Raw genomic sequence first — 21,862 nt, 5'->3', positions numbered from 1 at the left:
TGAATGTCTCCTTGATTCTTGGTGATATATAATGTTTTCTTCTTTAGGTTGCTGTAATGTGATTTGTTCAGATAAAACTGGAACACTGACTAAGAATGAAATGACTGTTACTCACATATTTACTTCAGATGGTCTGCATGCTGAGGTATTCTATATAGATTCTTTTTGAGCAACAGTGTTCCTTTGTTCGGAAACCTAGCTTTGAACGTTCCTAATGGCCCCGGTGTCTTAGGCTCAGAGAAGGGCTCTAAGTTAGCCAGCAGTAGAGCCTTTTCCTTCCTGTGTGATTTTCTACCAAGTCTTGATCCCATGCCACTTGTACGCGCCAGTTGCACAGTCCAGAAATGTTGAATCTTCCTTGACACCTCTCTTCAATCATCCCTACATCCATTCATTACCAAACTCTTGATGCCGTTGCTCTATATACATCTTGAGGGATCTTTAAAACCAAATTTGATCATGTCACTCCCGAAATTAAGCTGCTTCATTGGATTTCTGTTCTGATCTGGATCCTGATGTGTGGCCTTCTCAAGGCCCTACATACACTGTCCCTTATTTCCTTCAGCCTCACATGCTCCCCTTTGCTTTCTGTGCACCAACTACACTGGGCTCATGGCTCTTCAGGTGTGACAATACTCCTCTTCCTCTGGGATCTTTGCTGCTCTACTTAGGACTATGTAATGCTGCTTCCCCTTTTTGTCAGTTTCCACCTCATTTCTTTGGAAAAGCTTTGCTGACCACCCAGAGCTGGTCCTGTGTTTCATGTTTCACAGCACTCTATACCTCTTGGTCCTTAGACCAGGTAAAATTTTCTGCCCCTCTTCCTGTTATAAGTTGTAATAGTCCCTAGCACATGTTGCCTAGCAAAGAGCCTGCCACATAGTATGAAATTCTCATTTAATGAATAAATGGATGGATTACTTTATTTATAAAAATTATATATTGGCCAACTCTTAAGTGCATGTCAGTGGGTATGCACTGGTTAATTTGAGGCTGGATGAGGGCAAGTTCCAGTCTTACCTAGTCTTGGCAGAATTTGTGACTGGGATGCTCTTTCACATTACTATGATGGGTACCATAATTTCAAATGTATTTACAGCTGCTAATTCACCAAGCAAAGTAAGCATTAGCTATTTAACATCAGTTGTAAGTAGGCTTATTTAATTCATTCTGCACAGGCCTTAAATGAGAGCATTGATACTTGGGGTGTTAGATTTGGATAAGGATACCCAGTGCTATGTGGTTTAAGGTGCCTTTCTGGTGACTCAGGAGGGCCACTGGGGTTACATGTGCTCATAGTCCAGGTATAGAAGGTTGGGTATGTTTCCCCTTTGGTGTAAAGCCCATAATTTTACATATTAAGCATTAATCCTTTGTTAATTCTATAAACTGTCTTATTTTTATTGTGAAATTTAACTTTGTGCTTGACTTGGTTTGTTCTAGCCATACAGAGTAAGTATCCAGCTTGTTTCTACCTCTTATTCTTAAAATTGGCATGTAATATGTTGTGTGAAAGTAGTTTGTAAATGCTAGGGTCAATCATTTACTGGCTCTGAGCCTGTTTATTTACAAGAAGAATTCTGCTTTTGTTTAGGTTACAGGCTTGTCACGAATGTTAGATACAGTAATAGGTTTGAGTTCTTAGCAAATTATAGTTATATAAATGAATTGCATAAATTTAAGTTCACTTATGCATAGAGATTTTCATGGTTTATTCTTTTTTATAGTATATTAATAGAAATAAGATATCAATAATATTAAGTTTCATTAATTATTTTTACAATATGTTGTACATTGTTATAATTCATATAATTCATTGTATAGCTAACTAGGTTTATTATGGAAATTTGAATCTATGTTTCTTTAACTAGCAGATGTTCTTTTAGGTAAATGTAAATGCTTTTCTAGGTATATGTGCTAAAGTGTCATGATGTATAAAATGCTCATCGTAGGTTTTGGTTTTCATGAATAGTGTGACTCTGCTGGTGGTATGTGACCCTCCTTGTGTCCCGTAGGTCACTGGAGTTGGCTACAATCCTTTTGGGGAGGTGGTCCTTGATGGTGATGTTGTCCATGGGTTCTACAGCCCGGCTGTCAGCAGAATTGTTGAGGTGACTACTTGATTCTCTAAGAAAGAGACTTTTCATGACTTAGGACATAGTGATGGGTTCATAGCTTATGTGTCTTTCTCTCAGGCGGGCTGTGTGTGCAACGATGCTGTAATTAGAAACAACACTCTAATGGGGAAGCCAACAGAAGGAGCTTTAATTGCTCTTGCAATGAAGGTATGTGCCTGATATCTCTTCTTTGACATAGGAGCATCATCCTCACAAGAGAGCGTGAGGCCATCAGTTTCTGTATTACTGGTTTTTACGTGTAGAGTGAAGAAAACTCATAGTATTTCACTGGCTTTTGGGAACCAGTTTTATTCTTCCCGGAAATACTAGAGCACAGAGCTTTTTCCGTATAAAGTTGATTCCTTATATTCAAGGTACAAACTGATGACCAGTGATGAATTTCTTCTTGTGAAAAAATGTACATTGCTCCTATCTTCCATAATATTTAGAGTTTTATATGGCAGCCTTCATAAATGTGTGTAATTGCTGATAAATACTAACTTTCACATGAGTGAAAGCAAATTCTTTAGTATTTCCATGTAAAGATGTTAAGGCCATTCTGAGATAAGCTTTTCTTTTCCCAGTCTTCCCTTTTCCTCTTTTATATACTTAAAATTTGTGTTGGGGAGATGGGATACTTGCTCTTAGTACTGTACTGACCCTGTCATCTATCCCAGTTGATCTCTTCTCCTAAGTCTTACATTTGATTAAATGAGAAACCTCAAAGTCCAATCTGTTATTCCCATAACAAAACTAAAACTCCTACTTTTACAAGCAGTCTTAGAAAACCTCCAGACTGGTGTGAAACAGAATGCCTCTAAATGAGGTTGCTTGAATTGAGTATCCAGTATAGAAATGTAGGTTCTTAATAACATGTTTAATAAAACACAGTTGTTTTTTTTTACAATGTGTATTTCCATAACAGAAAGCTGCATTTCATTACCATTTGTTCCCCTTGTAACTAAAATAGCATAGTATAGCTTTTAAAAAGATATTCAAAAGCTGAATGTATTAACAAGTACTTATTGAGTTAAACTTTTATGTCTTTGAGAGATAAAGAAAGTGAAACCATCTTCATGTGGGTGGAGACCTGATATTTTAGGTAGGGAGTTAACACCAACAAGCTTTGAACAAATAAAAGGCAGACCAAGGTAGTAGTAGATGGACAGTTAACTCCCAAATATTGAGCCACATATAAGAACAATGCAAATCCAGACTTGGAATCTGGGCTTTGATGGATAAGAAAGGTTTAGATAGGAGGTAAGCCCAGGAAAGAGCACGAATAAAAGCATGGAGAAATAAATAGCATAGACTGGATTGTGGCTCATGAATTGATTAACCTGAATGAAGTGTAGAGCCAGCAGGATCTCAGATAGGCTATGTGGTGGGTTTCTCGGGGACCTGTGAAAGCCAAGAGGAAGAGTCTGAACCATTTCAGTAGACAATAGAAATCAGTAAGTTGAGTTTTTTGAGTATTTAAAAAATGTTTTCTGACTTGTTTGGAGGAAAATGAAAAGGGTACTGGGAGGGAGAACAGCTATATGAACTAGGTCATCGTCAGAATATCAAGTGACCTTGTGTAAGGGACTGTAGGGTGGGTGGCGGCAGTAGGCAAGATAGATTCGAATCTTAAGAAGTGAGGAATCTGAAGCTCCTGTTGATTACATATGCCCAATATTGGTTGGGTACCTTTATTTATTTGTCCTACTTCCTTCCACAGTTTGTGCCAGCAGAGAGTAAATTTAGTCAGTGTTTAAGATTTGGTGTGTAGACACTGCAGATAGAACACCTGGGACCGTGTCTCCACACCCAGGCTTTCATGTTGAGCATGTGTGCTGTTAGCCAGGGAAACACAGCGCATAGAGACTAGTCATCACCAGTGTTTAAACAGTAACCTAGGTTTCTCTAGCCGGCCTAGCTACATGTTGTGACCCTTTTTCTTTGTTCAAGGAGAAAACAGTCACATGTTGGTGAGAATTAACTTTCTGTTTGTGCCATATAGATGGGTCTCGATGGACTTCAACAGGACTATATTAGAAAAGCAGAATACCCTTTCAGCTCTGAGCAAAAGTGGATGGCTGTTAAGTGTGTGCATCGAACACAGCAGGTATCCTTCCATTTTTGAGATGACATATCTTGTTTAACATAAATGATTATTTGCCATTTACCTTTATAAACCATCATTGAGCATAACAAAGACGTATTGCTTTAAAGTGCATCAATTCATAGTACACTTCTCCCTTGCTGTTCTCCTGGTCTCTGGATTCATGTTTCCAGTTTTGCTGTGTGAGCAAAAACAACTTAAAAGAGCTGGAGCCTGGGCTCAGTTTCTTGTAGGCTGTGACATCAAGTTCGTTCAGAGTCCGCTTTGTTTTTGCTCACAGTCTGCTACAGGCCCTTTGACTGTCTGTTGTCAGTCTGTTCTTGCACTGAAGGAATGTCTTGTCTTCAGAACAAACAAAACCACATTATTTTGTGGCAGAGGGGTTATCAAATATGTTTAATTCATGTTTGTTGTCCAACTTACAAACTGGCAGAAGGATGTGCACTCTGCTGTTGAAGCTTCTGCCTTGTCTGGGTGCTTGAGACGTTTTACAGTTAGTGAAATAAGAGTCCTTAGTGATCAACAGTGTTTATCACTCATCATTGCTATTACTGGCTTGATGCTTAAACTTACTTTACCCTTAAAAAATATATTTTGTATGTTTATTTTTATTTAGGAATTAGGAATTCCTAATTAGTTAGGAATTAATAATTTGTTATATGTTTTCATCTGTGAGCAAACATTTTGAAAACAATCACATCTCTAGATGCGAATGAGCAAGAGGATTTCCCCTCACCATTAAAAGTTGAAAGTGTACTGGTTTTCAAAAAGGCCAAGTTGGCCAATACTGAGCTTGTGACTAAGAGTCCTCTTGGAACTGTGTTCATGAGGGGAAGAATGATTTCTCTTTAATCTTTAAAGGAATTTCTGTAAATTCTTGGGAAGGGAGACAATTGTAAACAAAACTGTAAAAATAAAATGTCTGTTACTTTCAACCCTGTTATGTGAAGCTTTCAAAAATTGCATTAGAATTAGTGATTTCCAGGTGATGTACCTTGACCATCTAGTTGTATGGCAAGAATATATGTCAGTTTATTTGGGAAGTCTTTTTCTTTACATTTTATATACCATCACACAGTACTTTAAGGTAATGTGGCCCATGTAAAGTTTAATGATTTGACTTCGGCTATTTTGAACTAACTTCACCAAACTGTATGTTGGAAATTGTATATTGAATCTTCTTGGTTGTGGGAGTGGGGGACTGGGAGTAGAATGGTATAAATTTGGTAAGATTTGTGTGATGGTTATTTTCATTTGCTGATCTAAAGGGTTCCTCTTACAAAGTAAAATGAATCAACAAAACTGACAAAACTCAAACCCACTGACCTGACTCAGGATTGAGAAGAGGTCAGTCTGGCACCATGTGGCAAACTCACCAATTTAAAAACAACCCAAGTGGCTCAAGTAGACTGTCTGTAGGACACTGTCATTTGAATATGACAATATATATTTATTCTGTCCCTGGAACCTGCCAAAATGACAACCAACAAATAAACGGTGTAACTAAGAAAGAGGAAGTCTGGGAATGACTCAGGGCAATAGGTATCTTTGAAGGTGGGGACTAAGGCATAAATCTCCATGAAAATAGGAGATCAGGTTGAAATTCTCAGCAAGGAATCACAGGAACTCTGCCAAGTACCCTACCTTTCTTATTCTTGAGGCTGGACATTAGCCCTCTCTACCCTTGTAGAATGTCGGAAACCTCATCCTGGAGGTAAGAGTGGAGGACAGAGTTAAGGCTTAAGACTGAAAACAGAATGATCAAGGGGTAAGTAATTGCCCTAAAGAATAAGCCTCTAGGCCAACACTCTACTTTCTTAGAATGCCTGCACTCAGGCATCTCCCTCCCCTTTTTCTGTGAGTCAGAAGGCTGAAGAATTAGAGAACCCGACTGATCCCAGGGAGATTGCAGCAGTACAGAGTATTCCGAAGCAAGCTCTTTGTTCATGGCATGAATTTCTCCTGGGCTTCATCTCATCCTATAGCAAGGGCCACCAGTTGATAAGCTCTCCCAGTTTCTAGGCAGCTTCTAGACCTTTAATTGCTCTAGTCTTGAATATAAATGGCTAGTCAGAGATAGCTAGATATTTGGAAGAAGTCTTCAGTATGAAAGGCACAGACCAAACCAACAAAGAAAGGGATCTCAGAGAAACAAAGGTAATGCTGGATGCTGAAGAAAATTTTCAAAGATAATAAAAAATGACAAAAAAATACTTTAAGTAGAAAGTTTTTAAAATAAAGTCATGGAATTTAATCAGAAAGTAGAACCAAAAAGTCAGAGGTGGACGATATGAAGGATGAAATAAAGAAAATTGAAAAATAATTGTAGGAGATCCAGCATCTACCTACTAGTGGTAACAGGAAGGGTGAAGAGAAAACGGGAAGATCTGACGAAAGACACCATAAAGTTTCCCAGATGAATGACTTCAGCTTCTAGAATAAAATTGCCCTGCCAGCTGCTCAGCACACTTTTCAATGCAACACTGGACTCTGGAGGCTTGAAGGTTAATAGAGCCTTCAAATTGAGAGGAAATTTATTTCCAGCTGAACTTGAATGTGAGGACAGAATAGAGGTGTTTTCAGGCATTTAAAGTCTCAAAGAGTATTTCCTACATATCTTTTCCTGGAAATATACTGATGGGTATATTCTTCAAGATAAGAGAATAAACTAAGAAAAGGAGGACTTAGAACCCAGTGAGTTCTAACCAGGAGGGAGTAAAGAAGCCCCAGGGGGAGATGAAGGGAAGGGCCTGGGTACCAGTCTGAAGCAGACTACAAATTAGCTACCTTAAGTTAGAAAAGGAAAGAGAACAAGACTCAGGGAGGGAAACCTTCAATAATGTGGGCATGATAGCTTATCTGCTCATATGGTCATGTGGAAAGTATCATTGAGAAGGGCTTTATATTACACAGAAGAGTCTGGGAATAATTGGCAGTAATTATAAGGAAAATTAAGCAAATAAGAGACAGTTATTAATTTTATTAAAGATAAAACTTGAACAGGAGAAGAAATGTATTTGATCTGTGTTGGCCATGGAAACAGCATTGTGTCTTCCTGCTATCTCCCTACCCCCTAACATGTGCTCACTAGTTAGTCAGGATGCAGGCAGGCTGTGTCTCATGTGAGCATGCAATGCTGTGGCAGGGGCAATGCCTAACACATTAGGCACTGGTCCCTAAAATTTCCATGTGGAAGTGATGTAAGTACTTGTCAAAGCAAGTGATACCTGATTTCAAAGTGGGAGGGGGAGGCAGGGAAATACCTTCCTTCCATGTGCCTGCAGAGAAAATGGGTCTTCATGAACTGTTCTGGTTAGGACTCCCACTTCACTTAGCAGTGGGAGTCAACACAAACAATACTGCCAGATTTTGCTTTATATGGATGGGGAGAGGAGGAATAGGCAGTGGGGATGGCTGCACCGTTACCTGTCAAAATGGACATTGTATAAAACTGATAAGGGAAAAAGTAGCAGTATAAATGTATTTTAAAACATGGAGATAAACTCTAAGAAAACTGCCAGAAGAGTTAAAATTGGTTTCCCTTGTGGAGTGGAACTAGAAGGTTTGGACCAGGACTGCAGGTTTTAGTTGTAAGCTTTTGTGTATTACTTTACTAGGATAAAGAGTAAAAGTTTAGGTAATAGCCATAATTAGAAGGTGGTTGGAGAATGGAATGGGATCACCTATATATATGTAACAGTGGCTAACAAAGCCTGAACCATTGCTATGGGCTTATGTGAGCTCTCTTTTTCTTCCCTGTTATGCTGGGAGTTTCTCCAGTCTCAGAGTGCTTAACCCAGAGCCTGATGGAGCACTGCCTTCAGGGTGTGTGGGTGAGGGTTGGAAGGAGATGCTGTTTTCTATGGAGGGTGCAGAAAATTCACACATAGTACCTTCAGTATTCAGAGTTCAAGTGCCAGTCAAAGTCTTAGGCTTGAGTGACTTCCCTGGAGATGATGAGAAATGCATGTCACTTGTCTAATTTAGATTCCAATGGCACATGTGTCCAAGCTGAAATTAACTTGAATTCATTTGCTATGTGTTTTCTTCTTAGGATAGACCAGAGATTTGTTTCATGAAGGGTGCTTATGAACAGGTGATTAAATACTGTACCACATACCACAGCAAAGGGCAAACCTTCACCCTCACCCAGCCACAGAGAGAGCTGTACCAACAAGAGAAGGTGCGCATGGGCTCGGCGGGACTCAGAGGTAAGCCGTTTCGGCGTGTTCCTTCTGTTTGCAGGCAAGCCTGCTTCACCTGATCTGTACAGCTCCACTCCAGCCTTTGTCGGACCCACCATTTCTGAAGTGTTATGTTTCAATTGACTAATTGGCCCCCAAAATATGGGGAGTCAGGAATGTAGCAAAATGGGACATGTCTAATTTTTAAGAAACCTGTGAGAATGGAGAATAGGAGAAATGAAGTCATGCCTTCCGTATTTCATCACGTTAACTCTCTTATTTCTTTTTTCTATTTTGCTATCGTTAATACCAGTCTTATTTCTTAATAGCTCAAAAATGCTTCCCTAAATACTGAAGAGGTAAGCCTCTAACTTGTCCTTTAAACTGAGGTGATTGCTTACTTGTTCTTTGTCTGCTGACGGCCTTCCCTTGCTTCTCACCAGAGAGGTGATGACATGCCCAGAGTCTTGACTGAACAGTAACGGGAGGGTCTACTGTGTGCACACCTAGCAGGCCACTTTTCCTTAGGGACATCAGTGATGGATTGATGAGGCAGGGTTGGGGTCATGGGTGTTCTTTACAGTTGACCCTTGAACAACGTGAGTTTGAACTGTTTGGGTCCACCTAATGCATGTTCTCTTCAATAAAATACCAGTATCTGTGATTGGACAAAACAAGCAGATACCACATGTGATGTGGTTGATAGAAATGGATGATCTTTTTGATGTATGTTTGAATTGGGTTTGCTAATATTTTGTTGAGTATTTTTGTATTTATGTTCATCAGGGATATTAGTCTGTAATATTCTTTTTTTGTGGTGTCTTCACCTGGTTTTGATATTAGAGTGATGCTGGCCTTGTAGAATGAGTTTGGGAGTGTTCACTCCTCTTCTACTTTTTGGAGAACTTTAAGGAGGATGGGTATTAGGTCTTCACTAAATGATAAAATTTAGAAGTGAAACCATCTGGTACAGGCGTTTTGTTCTTAGGTAGTTTTTTGATTACCAGTTCAGTTTCCTTGCTGGTAATTGGTCTGGTCAGATTTTCTGTTTCTTCCTGGGTCAGTCTTAGAAGGTTGTATTTTTCTAGAAAGTTGTCCGTTTTGTCTAGGTTACCCAGTTTGTTAGCATATAATTTTTCTTCATATTCTTTCATAATTCTTTGTATTTCTTTGGTATCCATAGTGTTTTTTCCTTTCTCATTTCTGATTCTCATTTCTGGTCTGTTTATGTGTGTAGACTCTCTTTATTTCTTGATAAGTCTGGCTAGGGGTTTATCTGTTTTGTTTATTTTCTCAAAGAACCAGCTCCTGCTTTCATGGATTCTTTCTTTCTTTTATTATTCTCGATTTTATTTATTTCTGCCCCAATCTTTATTATGTCCCTACTCCTGACTTTGGGCCTCATTTGTTCTTCTTTTTGTAGTTTCATTGAGTTTAGACTGTTACATGGGATTGTTCTTCTTTCCTGAGGTAGGCCTGTATTGCAATATACTTCCCTCTTAGTGTGGCCTTTGCTGCATCCCAGAGATTTTGTGTTGTTGAATTACTATTGTCATTTGTCTCCATATATTGCTTGATCTCTGTTTTTATTTGGTCATTGATCCATTGATTATTTAGGAGCATGTTATTAAGCCTCCATATATTTGGGGGCTTTTTCATTTTCTTTGTGTAATTTATTTCTAGTTTCATACCTTTGTGATCTGAGAAGCTGGTTGGTACAATTTCAATCTTTTTTGAATTTACTGAGGGTCTTTTTGTGGCCTAGTATATGATCTGTTCTTGAAAATGTTCCATGTGCACTTGAGAAGAATGTGTATTCTGTTGCTTTTGGATGGAGTGTTCTGTTGATGTCCTTTAGGTCCATCTGTTCTAATACATTGTTTAGTGCCTCTGTCTCTCAGTATTCTTTCATTCTTAGAGGTTGTTTTTTCTCTGTGTGCCTTAGCTTCTTTGTATTCCTCTTCTCTAATTTCTATTCCATTTACCGTCTATTCTACTACATTTAATCAGCTTTTAAATTCCTCCTTTGTAAGTTTCATTTCAGGTATGGAATTTCTTATTGATTGAATCTCCATCCTAAATTCGTCCCTGAGTTCTTGAATATTTTTCTGTACCTCCATGAGCATGTTTATGATTTTTATTTTGAGCACTCTTTCAGGAAGATTGGTGATTTCAGTTTCATTTGGGCCTTTTTATGGTGCTTGTGGGATTTTGGTTTGAACCAGGTTCCTTTGACGTTTCACATTTGTATGTGGCGCTCTGTAGTGCCCAGAAGCTCTACTCTCTGGAGCTGCTCAGCCCCTGGAATGATGTTGGGGGCTATAGGGGAGTGGTGCTGGTGCCTGTAGGGGGAAAGAGCTGCTTCCTGCTTCCTGGCTGCAGTCCTTGTCTCCACTGTCAGATCCAGTGGGCTGAGCACACAGGTGTAAGCCTCTGTGCTTTCTGTCTGTAGCTGCTGTAGGCAGGGCCTTCCTCTGGCTGGCCTGACACCAGGGCAGGGACTGCCAGTTTGTGAGCTGGTGCCTGCAGTCCAGGAGGAAGGCGCAATAGGCTGTATCACATTGGGGGACTTCAGAGCTGAGTAGCCAGCTACAGGGATGGAGCCCCTGAAGCTCCTGAAAGTTTCCAACCTGTTGGGCAGAGCATGCCCAGATAGTCTTCACCTATCCCTACTCCCATGCAGCAAGCTCCTTGCAAAGTCCGCCCCTTCAGCAGCCCTCTTGCTGCTAGAAAGCCTCTCAGACCACCTGCCTTTCCTTTCTCCCAGAGCAGCTGGGTGTGGATCGCTGTCCTCCACAAATGGCTGGAATCTTAGTCTCTCCAAGTATTCTACCTGTTTTAGCTTTCCAACCCACTAATCTCCAGAACATCATGCAATGTAGGTTTGCACTACCAAAGCAGATCTCCAGGGCTGGGTATTCAGCAGTCCTAGGCTTCCACCCACTCCCCGCTCTGTTTCTCTTGCTATCCCCAGTGAGCTGGGGTGGGGGAAGGGCTTGGGTCCTGCCAGATCAAGGCTTTGGTACATTACCCTGTTTCGTAAGGTCTGCTCTGTTCTCCAGGTGTAAGCAGGCTGGTGCAGCCTTCTTTCCTGTTGCTCTTTTAGGGTTGGTTGTATTAATTATATTTTCATATTATATGTGGTTTTAGGAGGAGTTCTCTGTCTCTCTTCTCACGCCAACATCTTGAATCCTTCTCCTGTTGATAGAAATGGAAATGGAAAGGGAAAGATGTATGTAGTGGTCTATAGGGGGATTGAGCTCACACCCTTTGCATTAATAGTGCCACACTTTAACCAGCTGACCTGACTGGTTTCTGTCTGGGCCAGAGAAATGCCAGGATCTGAGAGGAGCAGAGGGGCCCAGGCCTGCGTCAGGCAGGAAAGAGACAGTAAACCTGAGACCCTTCCGGTGTGCTCCTCTCAGCCTGGGCCTGACCCACCTGGAGGCAGGTGTCAGCCCCACAGGGATCAGGAGAACAGCCAGTACACCCTCTGCCTATTCTCTTTTTTCTCTGTTGGACCCTAAGGTTCTCCCATTTCTTTTCTACTTTTCTAGTCTTTGTTGCATCTGAAGTAAATTGACCCATTTTATGTATAGTAGGCAGTAATGTTTTTGGGGAGTCAAAAGTTACATGTGGATTTCCCACTGCACACGGGAGCCAGTGCTCCTGACTCCTACATTATTCAAAGGCAGCTGTACTTATGTTTATGTAGTCTTCTCAAGGAAACTGGAAGTCAGACACTACAATTCCTGGAAGGAGGAAACAAATTACATAAGAAATTTTCTTATTCCTGATTCACTTAAGCAAGGGCTTTCTGTGGGTATAAAACATTTGAATAGATTTTCAGGACTTGGCTCTTATAATAAGCTATGTTTAGGAAGGTATTCTTGTGGCTCTGTTAGAGGGCAGAGTTTTGTTACTCTCAGAAGTTCACAGCAGGAGGGTGTCCAAGTTGTCTTGGACTTAGAAAACCCTAGAGAAGTCATAAAGGTTCTGGGGTGTACTCCTTGTTTTCCTTAATTTCTGGAACAGAAGTTTCACACTTTTTAAATTTGACTAACTCTCTTCATCTGAAGGATTGTGAGAGAGAAAAGAGAACAGGCAGAGGGTGTACTGGCTGTGGGGAAGGAGACCAGAGTTGGAAGAGAAAATGTCTTTTCCCTGTAGGGCTGTATGAACACTCCACACTCATTTGTCTCTACTTCATGTCTTTTCCTCTTCCTTTGCCTATACTTCATTTTCCTCCTCCCTCTGAAGTTAGCATAATGAAGAACAGAAAGATTTTAAATATAAGTTGATTTGTACTTATGTTGCATCTTACAAAATTTAAGTTTCTTAAACACATGTCCCCAATTTTGAAATTCGAGTATGTTTTTTTTTTTTAATCAGGTAGCCAACCCACAAAACACGTCTGCCTACCCTTGTCCTAAACAGTAACAGATCTTCTTTTATGCTAAAGAAGCACATAAATAAATACAAGGTTCTAAGTCCTAGGTTAATTCCATTCCTCCACTGAAAGTGCCAGGAGCCAGCCTTGTCCATGTGGGATTTGCTGACACATTTGTTGATACTGTCCCCTTTGGTTGCCATCTGCCTCTGTTCTAATACTAGGGACTGTCAGGAGCCTACGTTGTCTCATACCAGGGCTTTTCCCTCCAGGGTGAAAGCCTTTGGGGCCCACATCTACAGAAGTGGTTAGGTATATGACTCTTATACTGGAAACAGAAGTTAATTGCCTCCAACCATGGTGTTCCCAATACATCTAATCCTTCATACCTTGGGCTTGAATAAGAATGGATACTTCTGAGACCTCACTGGGACTTTCCAGTTTCCCAAGAGACATGTATGTTAGTCAGTCTGCTTATTTTGTGTTTTCTTTGGTAAGTTGTTCAGTCTAATAATATTCCTAATGGAGACACAGCCCTTTGGCTCATACAGCATTTAGTAGAAGTTCCAGGATTTGAGAGTAAGTTAAACGATACTCGGAAATGCCTGTACTGTGTGCTGCATCTTAAGTGTCTGAGGATGACAGGAGACTGACTATAAGTAATGGTACAGTGCTACTATTTATATACTCCAGAGTTACAAATGAGGAATGGTAATGTCACAGGAAGATAAAGAATCCAAACTATTGTTGGTATTAGTGGTTTTACGATCATTTTACCTACCAGGCTTTGTCACTTACAAAATTGTTACATGAATATAACTAAGTAATCTAGCCTTTTCTTGAAGCTATTGAATTGTTCTGGAGATCCATAAAATGGAAAGATGAAAGATACATTAGTAGAAGCCACCTTCAAAGGTGTCTGTTTAAAATTGAATTTAAAGCTCAACAAACCTAGTTTCTCCAAACAATTTCATTTTCTAAAGAGCCAGTAGTTTATGTCGGAAGGAGCTGCATGTGGTTAATGTGAAACATTCTTTATTCACTCTTCATGGGCCTTCTCTGCTTAACAATTTTTTGCCTTATTTCTTTTAGTTTTTAATAAAGCTACTTGATACTTAGAACCATTAAACTCTTGGCATCTTGGCATGTAATAATTATGATTTTTAAATATTTTACAATAACTACAGTGATATAGTCTTGGGTATTTGAGAGGTGTTGCTCTCTCCATCTTTTGTCAAGTAAATTCTAATGGTTTTATGACTCACATTTTTGTATTATTGTTTCCTAAGTTCTTGCTTTGGCTTCTGGTCCTGAACTGGGACAGCTGACATTTCTTGGCCTGGTGGGAATCATTGATCCTCCTAGAACTGGTGTGAAAGAAGCTGTTACAACACTCATTGCTTCAGGAGTGTCGATAAAAATGATTACCGGAGACTCCCAGGAAACTGCAGTTGCAATTGGTATAACTAGGTTACTTCCTTTTGCTTTGACAGGTTTTCTTAAATTGCTGCAGCGCATAGCACAGTTTTGTGAACCATTAGACGTGAAGTGTGTTACTTTATATTGAGATTATGCAATTAAAACTGACTCCTGTTTGCGATTATGCAATTAAAACTGACTCCTGTTTGCTCATACTCTTTATGAAATTGTGGACAGAACTTAGTTAAAGAATACTACTAATGGAAAATATGTAAGTAAATCATGAAGTCACATGTATTTTATTCACAAGGTGATAGTTACTTTTAACTTCATAATCCACCAAGCTGACAGTTAGAAGACTAGATCACTAGTGTGAAAAAACCATAAAACCAAGCCTTTCCTTTTGATTTGACGACAGTTTTCAAACCATACCTGTACTTAATTTGAAAGAAGATAGCTTGTGTCTCAATTTCTGTTGTCTCATTGTATATATGCCTATATTGTTTGAATGCCACTTAATATTGCCTTAATAAGTATAAGGGAAAAATGGATGTGTAAGTTAATCTACCAGCAACTGTAAATTGTAATTCATACCAATAAGTTTAAACAGTTTGCTAGAGTCTGTTAATTCTGATTTTGTTAATATGGAGAAATCCTGGGACAGGAGTTTCACAATTTATATGGAAGAATATGTCACTGGGAACATTCCTGGAAAGACTACACCAAGAAAACCCTTATGTTTATTTTCATCTGCACACAGCTGCATGATTACCACAAAGCCACTATCATTTTGTGTGGCTTTGGATGCTTTAGTTAAAAATGCACTCCAGTCTTCACTGAGCTGCTACGCAGAACTGGATGGCCTTTGTATCTGTTCTTAGCTGTGGTGGGCTAAATTGAGAAACTCTTTATTCTTAAGTCTAAACACAAATAAAGCAGGCAACCAAAACCCCCAGCTTTTCATTAATTCAGAAAAACTTGTCTTAGCAGTATTATATCCTGTGATTTTAAGTCTAAAATGTCTTTATATCAAGTAGAGTGGATAACAAATCATATTAACCAATTTGATTAATTGTATTTTCTCCCCAATTTCGCCTTAGCTAGTCGTCTGGGATTGTATTCCAAAACTTCCCAGTCAGTCTCAGGAGAAGAAATAGATGCCATGGATGTCCAGCAGCTTTCACAAATAGTACCAAAGGTAGGCCTGAACTAAGCCTTTCAGACTGGAAGGCCTTACTCTGTGCCTTACCATTCAAGGTGAGGAAACTTTCTCTGAGAACAACTGGGACATGACCACCAGATTTGTTGGTCCAGATTATGAAGCGAAATCTTATCATTGAAATCAGTCTTACATTGAGAGTATTTCGTGATATGATCATAATGAATATCAGTGCAAATCCATTTAAGCTCAACAAGAATCAAGTTTCCTCTGTTGAAGGTACTGTGGAAGTGAACAAAGGTTGTACTGTATTTAAAGTACAGAGTGGAAAGGACTGTTACTTCATACTTCTTACCCTTTTGTTATGTTTTAATATAAGTATGAGCATATAATGCTTTTTTAAAAAATTGAGTTAGCATTTTTATCAGTAAAATAAACCCTTTTTAATGTACAGTTAAGAGTTTTGATAGTGCACATGGTTTTGTACCTGCCTCCACAGTCAAGACAGAAAATAGTTCCATCATATCCCAAAATTCTGTTGTGCCTATATGTAGTCAACTGCTCCCTCTACTTCTAGCAGTTGGCAGCCACTGATTTGTTTTCTGTTCCTATAGTTTTGCTTTTTTCCAGAATGCTCTAAAAATGGAATTCTATGGTATGAGGGCTTTGAATCTGCTTCTTTCACTTAGCATAATGGCCTTTGAGATTTACTGATGTTGGTTGTGTATATCAGTAGTATGTTCTTGTTTTATATTATGTAGTAGTAGTCCACTATATGGGTGTATGGTACCTGTTCGCCAGTTTATAGGCATTTGGATCATTCTGATTATGAATAAAGCTACTTTAAACATTTGTGTATGGGTTTTCATATGAAGATAAATTTTGGAGGTAAATACGTAAGAGTATTTTGCTGGGCCATATGGCTAATGTATGTTTAACTGTATAAGAAACTATGAAGTTGTTTTGATTCCCACCAACAATATTTGCAAGTCTAATTGTTTTGCATCTTTACCATCACATGAGTGGTCAATTCTCCTTCCTGTCATTCTGATATGTGTATGGTGATACCTTATTGTAGTGTCCATTTGCATTTCCCTCACAACTTATGTTTTTGAGTCTTTTCATGTATTTGCCATTCATATATCTTATTTAGTGAAGTGTCTGCCCTACTTTTTAAAAATTGTGTTTGTTCTAGTGAATTTTGAGAGTTTTAAAAAATATATTATAGATATCAGTTCTTTATCAGATACTTGATTTGAAAATATTTTTTCCCAGTCTGTGGCCTTTTTATTCTGTTAATTGTGTCTTCAGAGAGCAGACATTGTAAATTTTGGTGAAGTCCAGTTTATCATTTTTTTTTCTAGTCCTTTGAGCTTAGCAGGACTGGGGCTCAACCTACCAAAGGTCCCCAAATCTCCCCCCACCACCCGCAACCCTTTACTGTCTCTTTTCCCTCTGATCTCATGTAAGTTACAGCCAACACCTATTCTTGGCCTTCTTAGGCTTTTGGTTCAGGTCAGTGTGAACAGCTTTTCTTATATTAGTGTTAAAAACAAAACCTTTCCTCTAAATTGTCTGCTGAGGTTTTCCCACATGGGCTAAAATCATATTCTGTTGCTCATTAAAACGTTCTCCAGTTTTCTCTTAACATATTTCAGTCACACATTCTAAATGTCTTAACACTGCAGCGGCCTTTTGACCTAGAGCCAAGTGAAAAGTAGTATAGAAACTGAATTTGGTCTAATTCTTGTGGCTCTGGGGCAGGCGTGTTCCGTTTTGCCCGAATCGGCCTGGGGTGCCAGGCTGATTACACAGAGGAGGGGAGGAGAGACCAGCTACCCACCCCTTGTCGGGAAGAAACTCCTATTGATGAGTAAATGGACTAAGGCCAGTCTAGAGATTCTGGACATTACAGTTTTACCCCACAATTATTAAAGTGCATCAGGGAGTTCTCATTGTTTTTTGTTAATGATTTCTTTCAGTGTGTCCTATATTTCCCATCAATAAAAGTGGACATCCTCTTTGTTCTTTTTTATATGGTTCCTCTATTACACCAAGCCTGTTAACCAAGTCCCTGTAATACAATCCCAGTCTATGCGCTCTTTAATTTTTGGTAAGATGTAAATACTTGTTTCAGTCCCCTATTTTCCTTCAATGCATCAGTTACCTTTTATTTGCCCTGGAAGATTTGGGGACCTTTGGTAGGTTATTTGAATGCTAGGAACACTTTTTCATTAATCTCTTCTTTAATGTTTCCCTAATCCTTCTCTTCAGAGCTTCCTTTCCCTAGTACACCTCGTCTGTACGTGTCGATCAAAGGAACTGCTTGTGCCAGCCACAGCATGACACTGCAAGAGGGGCCTGTGAGAAAAGACACTTTCACAGCTCCTTTCCCCTCACCTTGAGGGGTCCTTTCCTTTGAGGATCCCCTCCATTATTCCCTAAGCTCCCTCCTTTCCTTTTCCACTCCTCTCTCCTCATCCTGTTGTCCTCATCCTGCTTCCTCCCCTCCTGCTCCTGAACTGCAGTGATTTTATTGTGTGCTCATCTTTAATCAGTGTATTTCCTTGTTCAGAGAAACAGACATAAAGGTAAAAATGTGGCCACGCAGCTACATCTGGGGAGGTCTCTACCTGCACATCTGGTGAAACTTCGCCCTGGATGGAGGAGGGTTCTTGGCTCTGAGAAAGAATTCCCAAGCAGGTCAGAAGAGTGTAGTTAAGGAAGGAATTCATTAAAGTGAGAGTAGTAATGAACAGCAGCTGAGAGCAGGAAGGTGCACAGGGAAGGAGGAAACGTTTTGGGGGAGCCACGGAGCACAGGATGGAGGTTATGATCTGAGAACTTCCCACAGGAAGGACATTTTCAGGCAGGCTGCTGAAGAGGAGATCACGCAGCTGCAGTTTCATCTGGGTCACCAGGTGATGGGAACTTGTAGGCCCAAATTCAAGCTCTGAGCAGCTTTTACTCCCTACTTGTCAAAAGTAAAGTGGAGACAGAATGAAGACTTGGAAATAGAATGAAATAACAAAGACACAAAAATGCTCACCACTGGAGGAGCGCAGAGACAAAATGCAGTTAAGTTGAGCAGTGAGAAAGCTATTTGAAAGTACGCACTTAAAGAGAAAAAGTGCGGGCAACCTCAGAGAGGAGGCTCACTTAAGGGCTTAGGATTCTGTCTTTTAAGGCTTTCAGGAATAGACCAAAGGGCAGCAGGGAGTGGGTGGAATAGACTTGACTTGTGGGTCTCACGATGTCTGTCTCCAGTGTCAGACATTATGTCACCAGGAACAGTCAGTCCTCTAGATAATTCTGTAAGGTCAACTTGACACAAGGAATTCATTGATCCTGTTCCTCTCCAAGATAGTGGTTCCCCTCTAGCACTGGGAACATACAGTTAGGGCTGCTCGCCCTGCCTTAAGATAGGTTGTTGGCTGATTACCAAAGAATATATTAAGAAGCATACTTCCCAACTCTGCTTTTAAAGTGGAATCTTGGCCTTAAGATGGAGCCTTCCTGTTCTTACTATGCTATTTATATCTCAGCATTTTTAGGAAAATTAATTATGAATGACGCTTGTCCCATGTCTCTGTCTCAAAAAGATTATTAATAGAGGAAATTAAGTTACCCCCAGGTTTAATCCTAGCTCTTTGATACAATGATATATTTCAGTTTTTAGTCATTTCTGTTTGTTTTTGTTTTTAATCTAATTTCTTCAGGCCGTAATTTTGTGTCATTAAATTTCAGTATTTTTACTCAACTAAAAAGATTGACTTGCTCATCCTGGGGCTTTAAGAACAAATATTACTCTGCAGTGTTAATGTACTACATGCACATCACCAAGTGAGTCTTCAGCTATGCATTGAGATATGCCTAGTCTTAAAGCAGCTGCTCTGAGTCACTGTCAAAGCTTCAAAGCGCTGAGACCTTGTATCAGTAATAGGGGTGCTGGATGCATGCCACGTGGTCCGTCATTGCACGATAGGGATATGTTCTCAGCTTATAGCTAGCTTGTCACCCTGCTGCCATTGTCAGTGATGACCCACAGTGGCTATATGGAGTGACCTGCCCTGGAAAGAGACAAAATCTTACTTTGTACACCTGAGTATTTATGATTATTATCCTTTTACTTAAATATTCTGAAAAATCTGCAGCCTTTGCTAAGTAAGCACTCTTGTATTTTAGTGCTATGTACTCCGGGGTTGATTCTGCAGTAAAGTAGAATTTCCACTGAGACAGTTACCAGGTATACTTCATCTGTAGCTCGGTCATTTTAAAGACATACTAAAGAGTTTCCCAATGGATTTTTAAACTTTTTTTAAAGGAAGTATATTCTCCAGATGAGTGATGTGATTCATGGTACCTAGAGAATCTGTGGATAATCAGTAATTGATACTCCATTGCACAGAGTCTTTTGTTTTAGACCTTTATTAAAATTGTGAGAGAACCTGGGAACTGTCTTCATGGTGGAACTAAGGTTCATTCAGTCATTTACTCATTCATAATATGTATTTATAAAGCACTGGAGATAAAGGGCAGAAATCTTTGCCTTCATGGAGCGTGTAGTCTAAGAGAAATAAACACAGTATGTTAGATTAAGTAAAAGAGCATGAAAATCAGGTAGGAGAGATGAAAGATGAGGGAGGGAGAGTGGACTGGCTAACATGACCAAGGGAGACCCCCCCAGAAGGTCCTATCTGACACAGGGGCAGGCTGGCCAGCCTCTGAGGAGGGAGCACCCCAGGCTGAGGGGACATGGGCTTGTGAGTGTGCCTGGTGTGTTTTGGGAACCATTGAGGCCAGTGTAGTTCATGTGAGAAAAGATCATTGGGGTGGGGGTAGCGGACGTGGTAGAGAAGAAGAAACTTTTGGCATTCGTTCTGCGGGAGATGGGAAGTCATTGGAGGGCTTTGGTGTGATCTGACCTCTAAACATTTGCATTCTGGGCACTGTGTTGAGAGTAGGTTACAGGATGTAAGGGCAGAAATAAGAAAGTAAGTTCAGAGATAAGGACCCAGGGTGTTGACAGTGGCTTTAGAGTAAGGAGGTTGAATTCTGAATATATTTGAGGATGAAGCCAACAGGATTTGCTGTCAGACAGCTTGCAGCAGTTCTGGAGGAATCAAGGCTGGCTCTCCAGATTTAGAGACTGCAGGATGCATTGCCACGAGCAGAGGATATGAAGGCACACATATTTTGGGAAGTAACGGGTTCAGTTTGTGATAGTTTATCTCAGGAAATGAGTAGGCAAGTGGATCATTAGTCGATCCGGATTTTTGAAGAGAAATCTGGAGATAAAAAGTGCGTATAAATAAAACCCAAATCTAGAAGATTAGTGAGGTAACCAGGGGATGGAGGGAGAGGTACAGGGGATTCTTACACCTCTTACAGAGAAGAGTGTAAGGGCTGAGTCCTGGAATACTCCACATACTGACTTCAGGGCCGTCCAGAGGAGCTTGGTCGGGAGAGGCAGGGAAAGGGAGCCTGTCGGGGTCGTGGAAGCCTAGAGAAGCAGGACGTTCAGGAGGGAGTTGTCCGCCGCTGTGGGGTGCTGCCAGCTGCTCTTGAATGGGGCTTTCGGTGCGGTGGCGGGGTGAGCGCCTGAGTAGGATGGGGTGGGTGGGGAGGGGAGACAGCTTGTCTAGTAGGCGGCAACCCGAGGGAGCCTGCTGTAGAGAGGGGCGCGCAGTAGGGGGCGGCCTAAGTGGTGAGGGCAGTCTTGGTTTGTTTCTCTTTGAAGGTAAGGACCACCTACACGTGTGTACGCTGGTGCTAGACACGCAGGAGCGGGGAAACAGTGTTGCTGTAGGAGGGCAGTTTTGGAGCAGTGATCCTGCAAGTAGGAAGGGGAGTATCTGGCTCGCATCCGGGGCCTATTCACTTCACCTGGAGTGACGCGGGAGCAAGAGAGGGGCCTGGGTGCAGATGTAAGGTGTTTTCTGGTTCTGTATCCTTTGAAGGAGGAAAAAGTTGTCAGCCGAGAGTGGGACTGGAGAAGAGGACAAACTGGAATTATGAGGAGAGGAAGCTAAGATGTACCGATCCTCAGGAGAGGAGGGGAGCCGACAGAGTGCTGGGGGGTGTCAACGCCACTCCTCCTCGAAAGTGGTGTGGGAGAGAGGGGCGGTGGGGCGGCGGCGGTGGGTCTGCGAAATGCTGGGAGCAGGGCAGCGAGCGCCCGCAGGCCCCGGGGCCGCCGGAGCTGGGCCTGATGGGTGAAGGAGGGCAGGGGCGTCCCTCTCTGTGCTCTCGGTGGAGGTATTTGACATGACTGTAGGGGTGGCCCATGTTTTGTGGATAAATTAGGTTAGAGCAATGTGGGTTTTCTGATGACTGACTTTGGGGTACAACGAAAGGGCTTCACGAGCCCAGGAGATGGGGCACAAAGAGGAATTAAAATATGACTTGGCGAGATTAGGTCACGTGAGTAGCCGGCGGCACAGCCGAGCGCCTGGTGAGGAGTGAACGAGGATGCACAGACCCCGTCTG

At 40.9% G+C, this 21,862-nt stretch overlaps 1 protein-coding gene across 6 annotated transcripts in view; it reads left to right on the top strand.

The window, feature by feature from the left end:
• ATP2C1 (ATPase secretory pathway Ca2+ transporting 1) overlaps nucleotides 1-21,862 on the top strand; it is a 182,301-nt gene that overhangs the window by 137,592 nt on the left and 22,847 nt on the right. For all 6 annotated transcript variants that reach the window (XM_037009766.2, XM_037009767.2, XM_037009769.2 and 3 more), the window contains 7 exons: nucleotides 48-145; nucleotides 2,016-2,111; nucleotides 2,196-2,285; nucleotides 4,120-4,224; nucleotides 8,276-8,432; nucleotides 14,085-14,255; nucleotides 15,315-15,412. In XM_037009766.2, the coding sequence (XP_036865661.1) occupies nucleotides 48-145; nucleotides 2,016-2,111; nucleotides 2,196-2,285; nucleotides 4,120-4,224; nucleotides 8,276-8,432; nucleotides 14,085-14,255; nucleotides 15,315-15,412 (815 nt within the window). The remainder of the gene's footprint in view (nucleotides 1-47; nucleotides 146-2,015; nucleotides 2,112-2,195; nucleotides 2,286-4,119; nucleotides 4,225-8,275; nucleotides 8,433-14,084; nucleotides 14,256-15,314; nucleotides 15,413-21,862) is intronic.

This window comes from Manis javanica, chromosome 15, assembly GCF_040802235.1.
Source record: "Manis javanica isolate MJ-LG chromosome 15, MJ_LKY, whole genome shotgun sequence".
NCBI classification, from domain to species: Eukaryota; Metazoa; Chordata; class Mammalia; order Pholidota; family Manidae; genus Manis; species Manis javanica.
The sequence above is the reverse complement of the archived record's forward strand: the minus strand, read 5'-3'. Positions and strand labels throughout refer to the sequence as shown.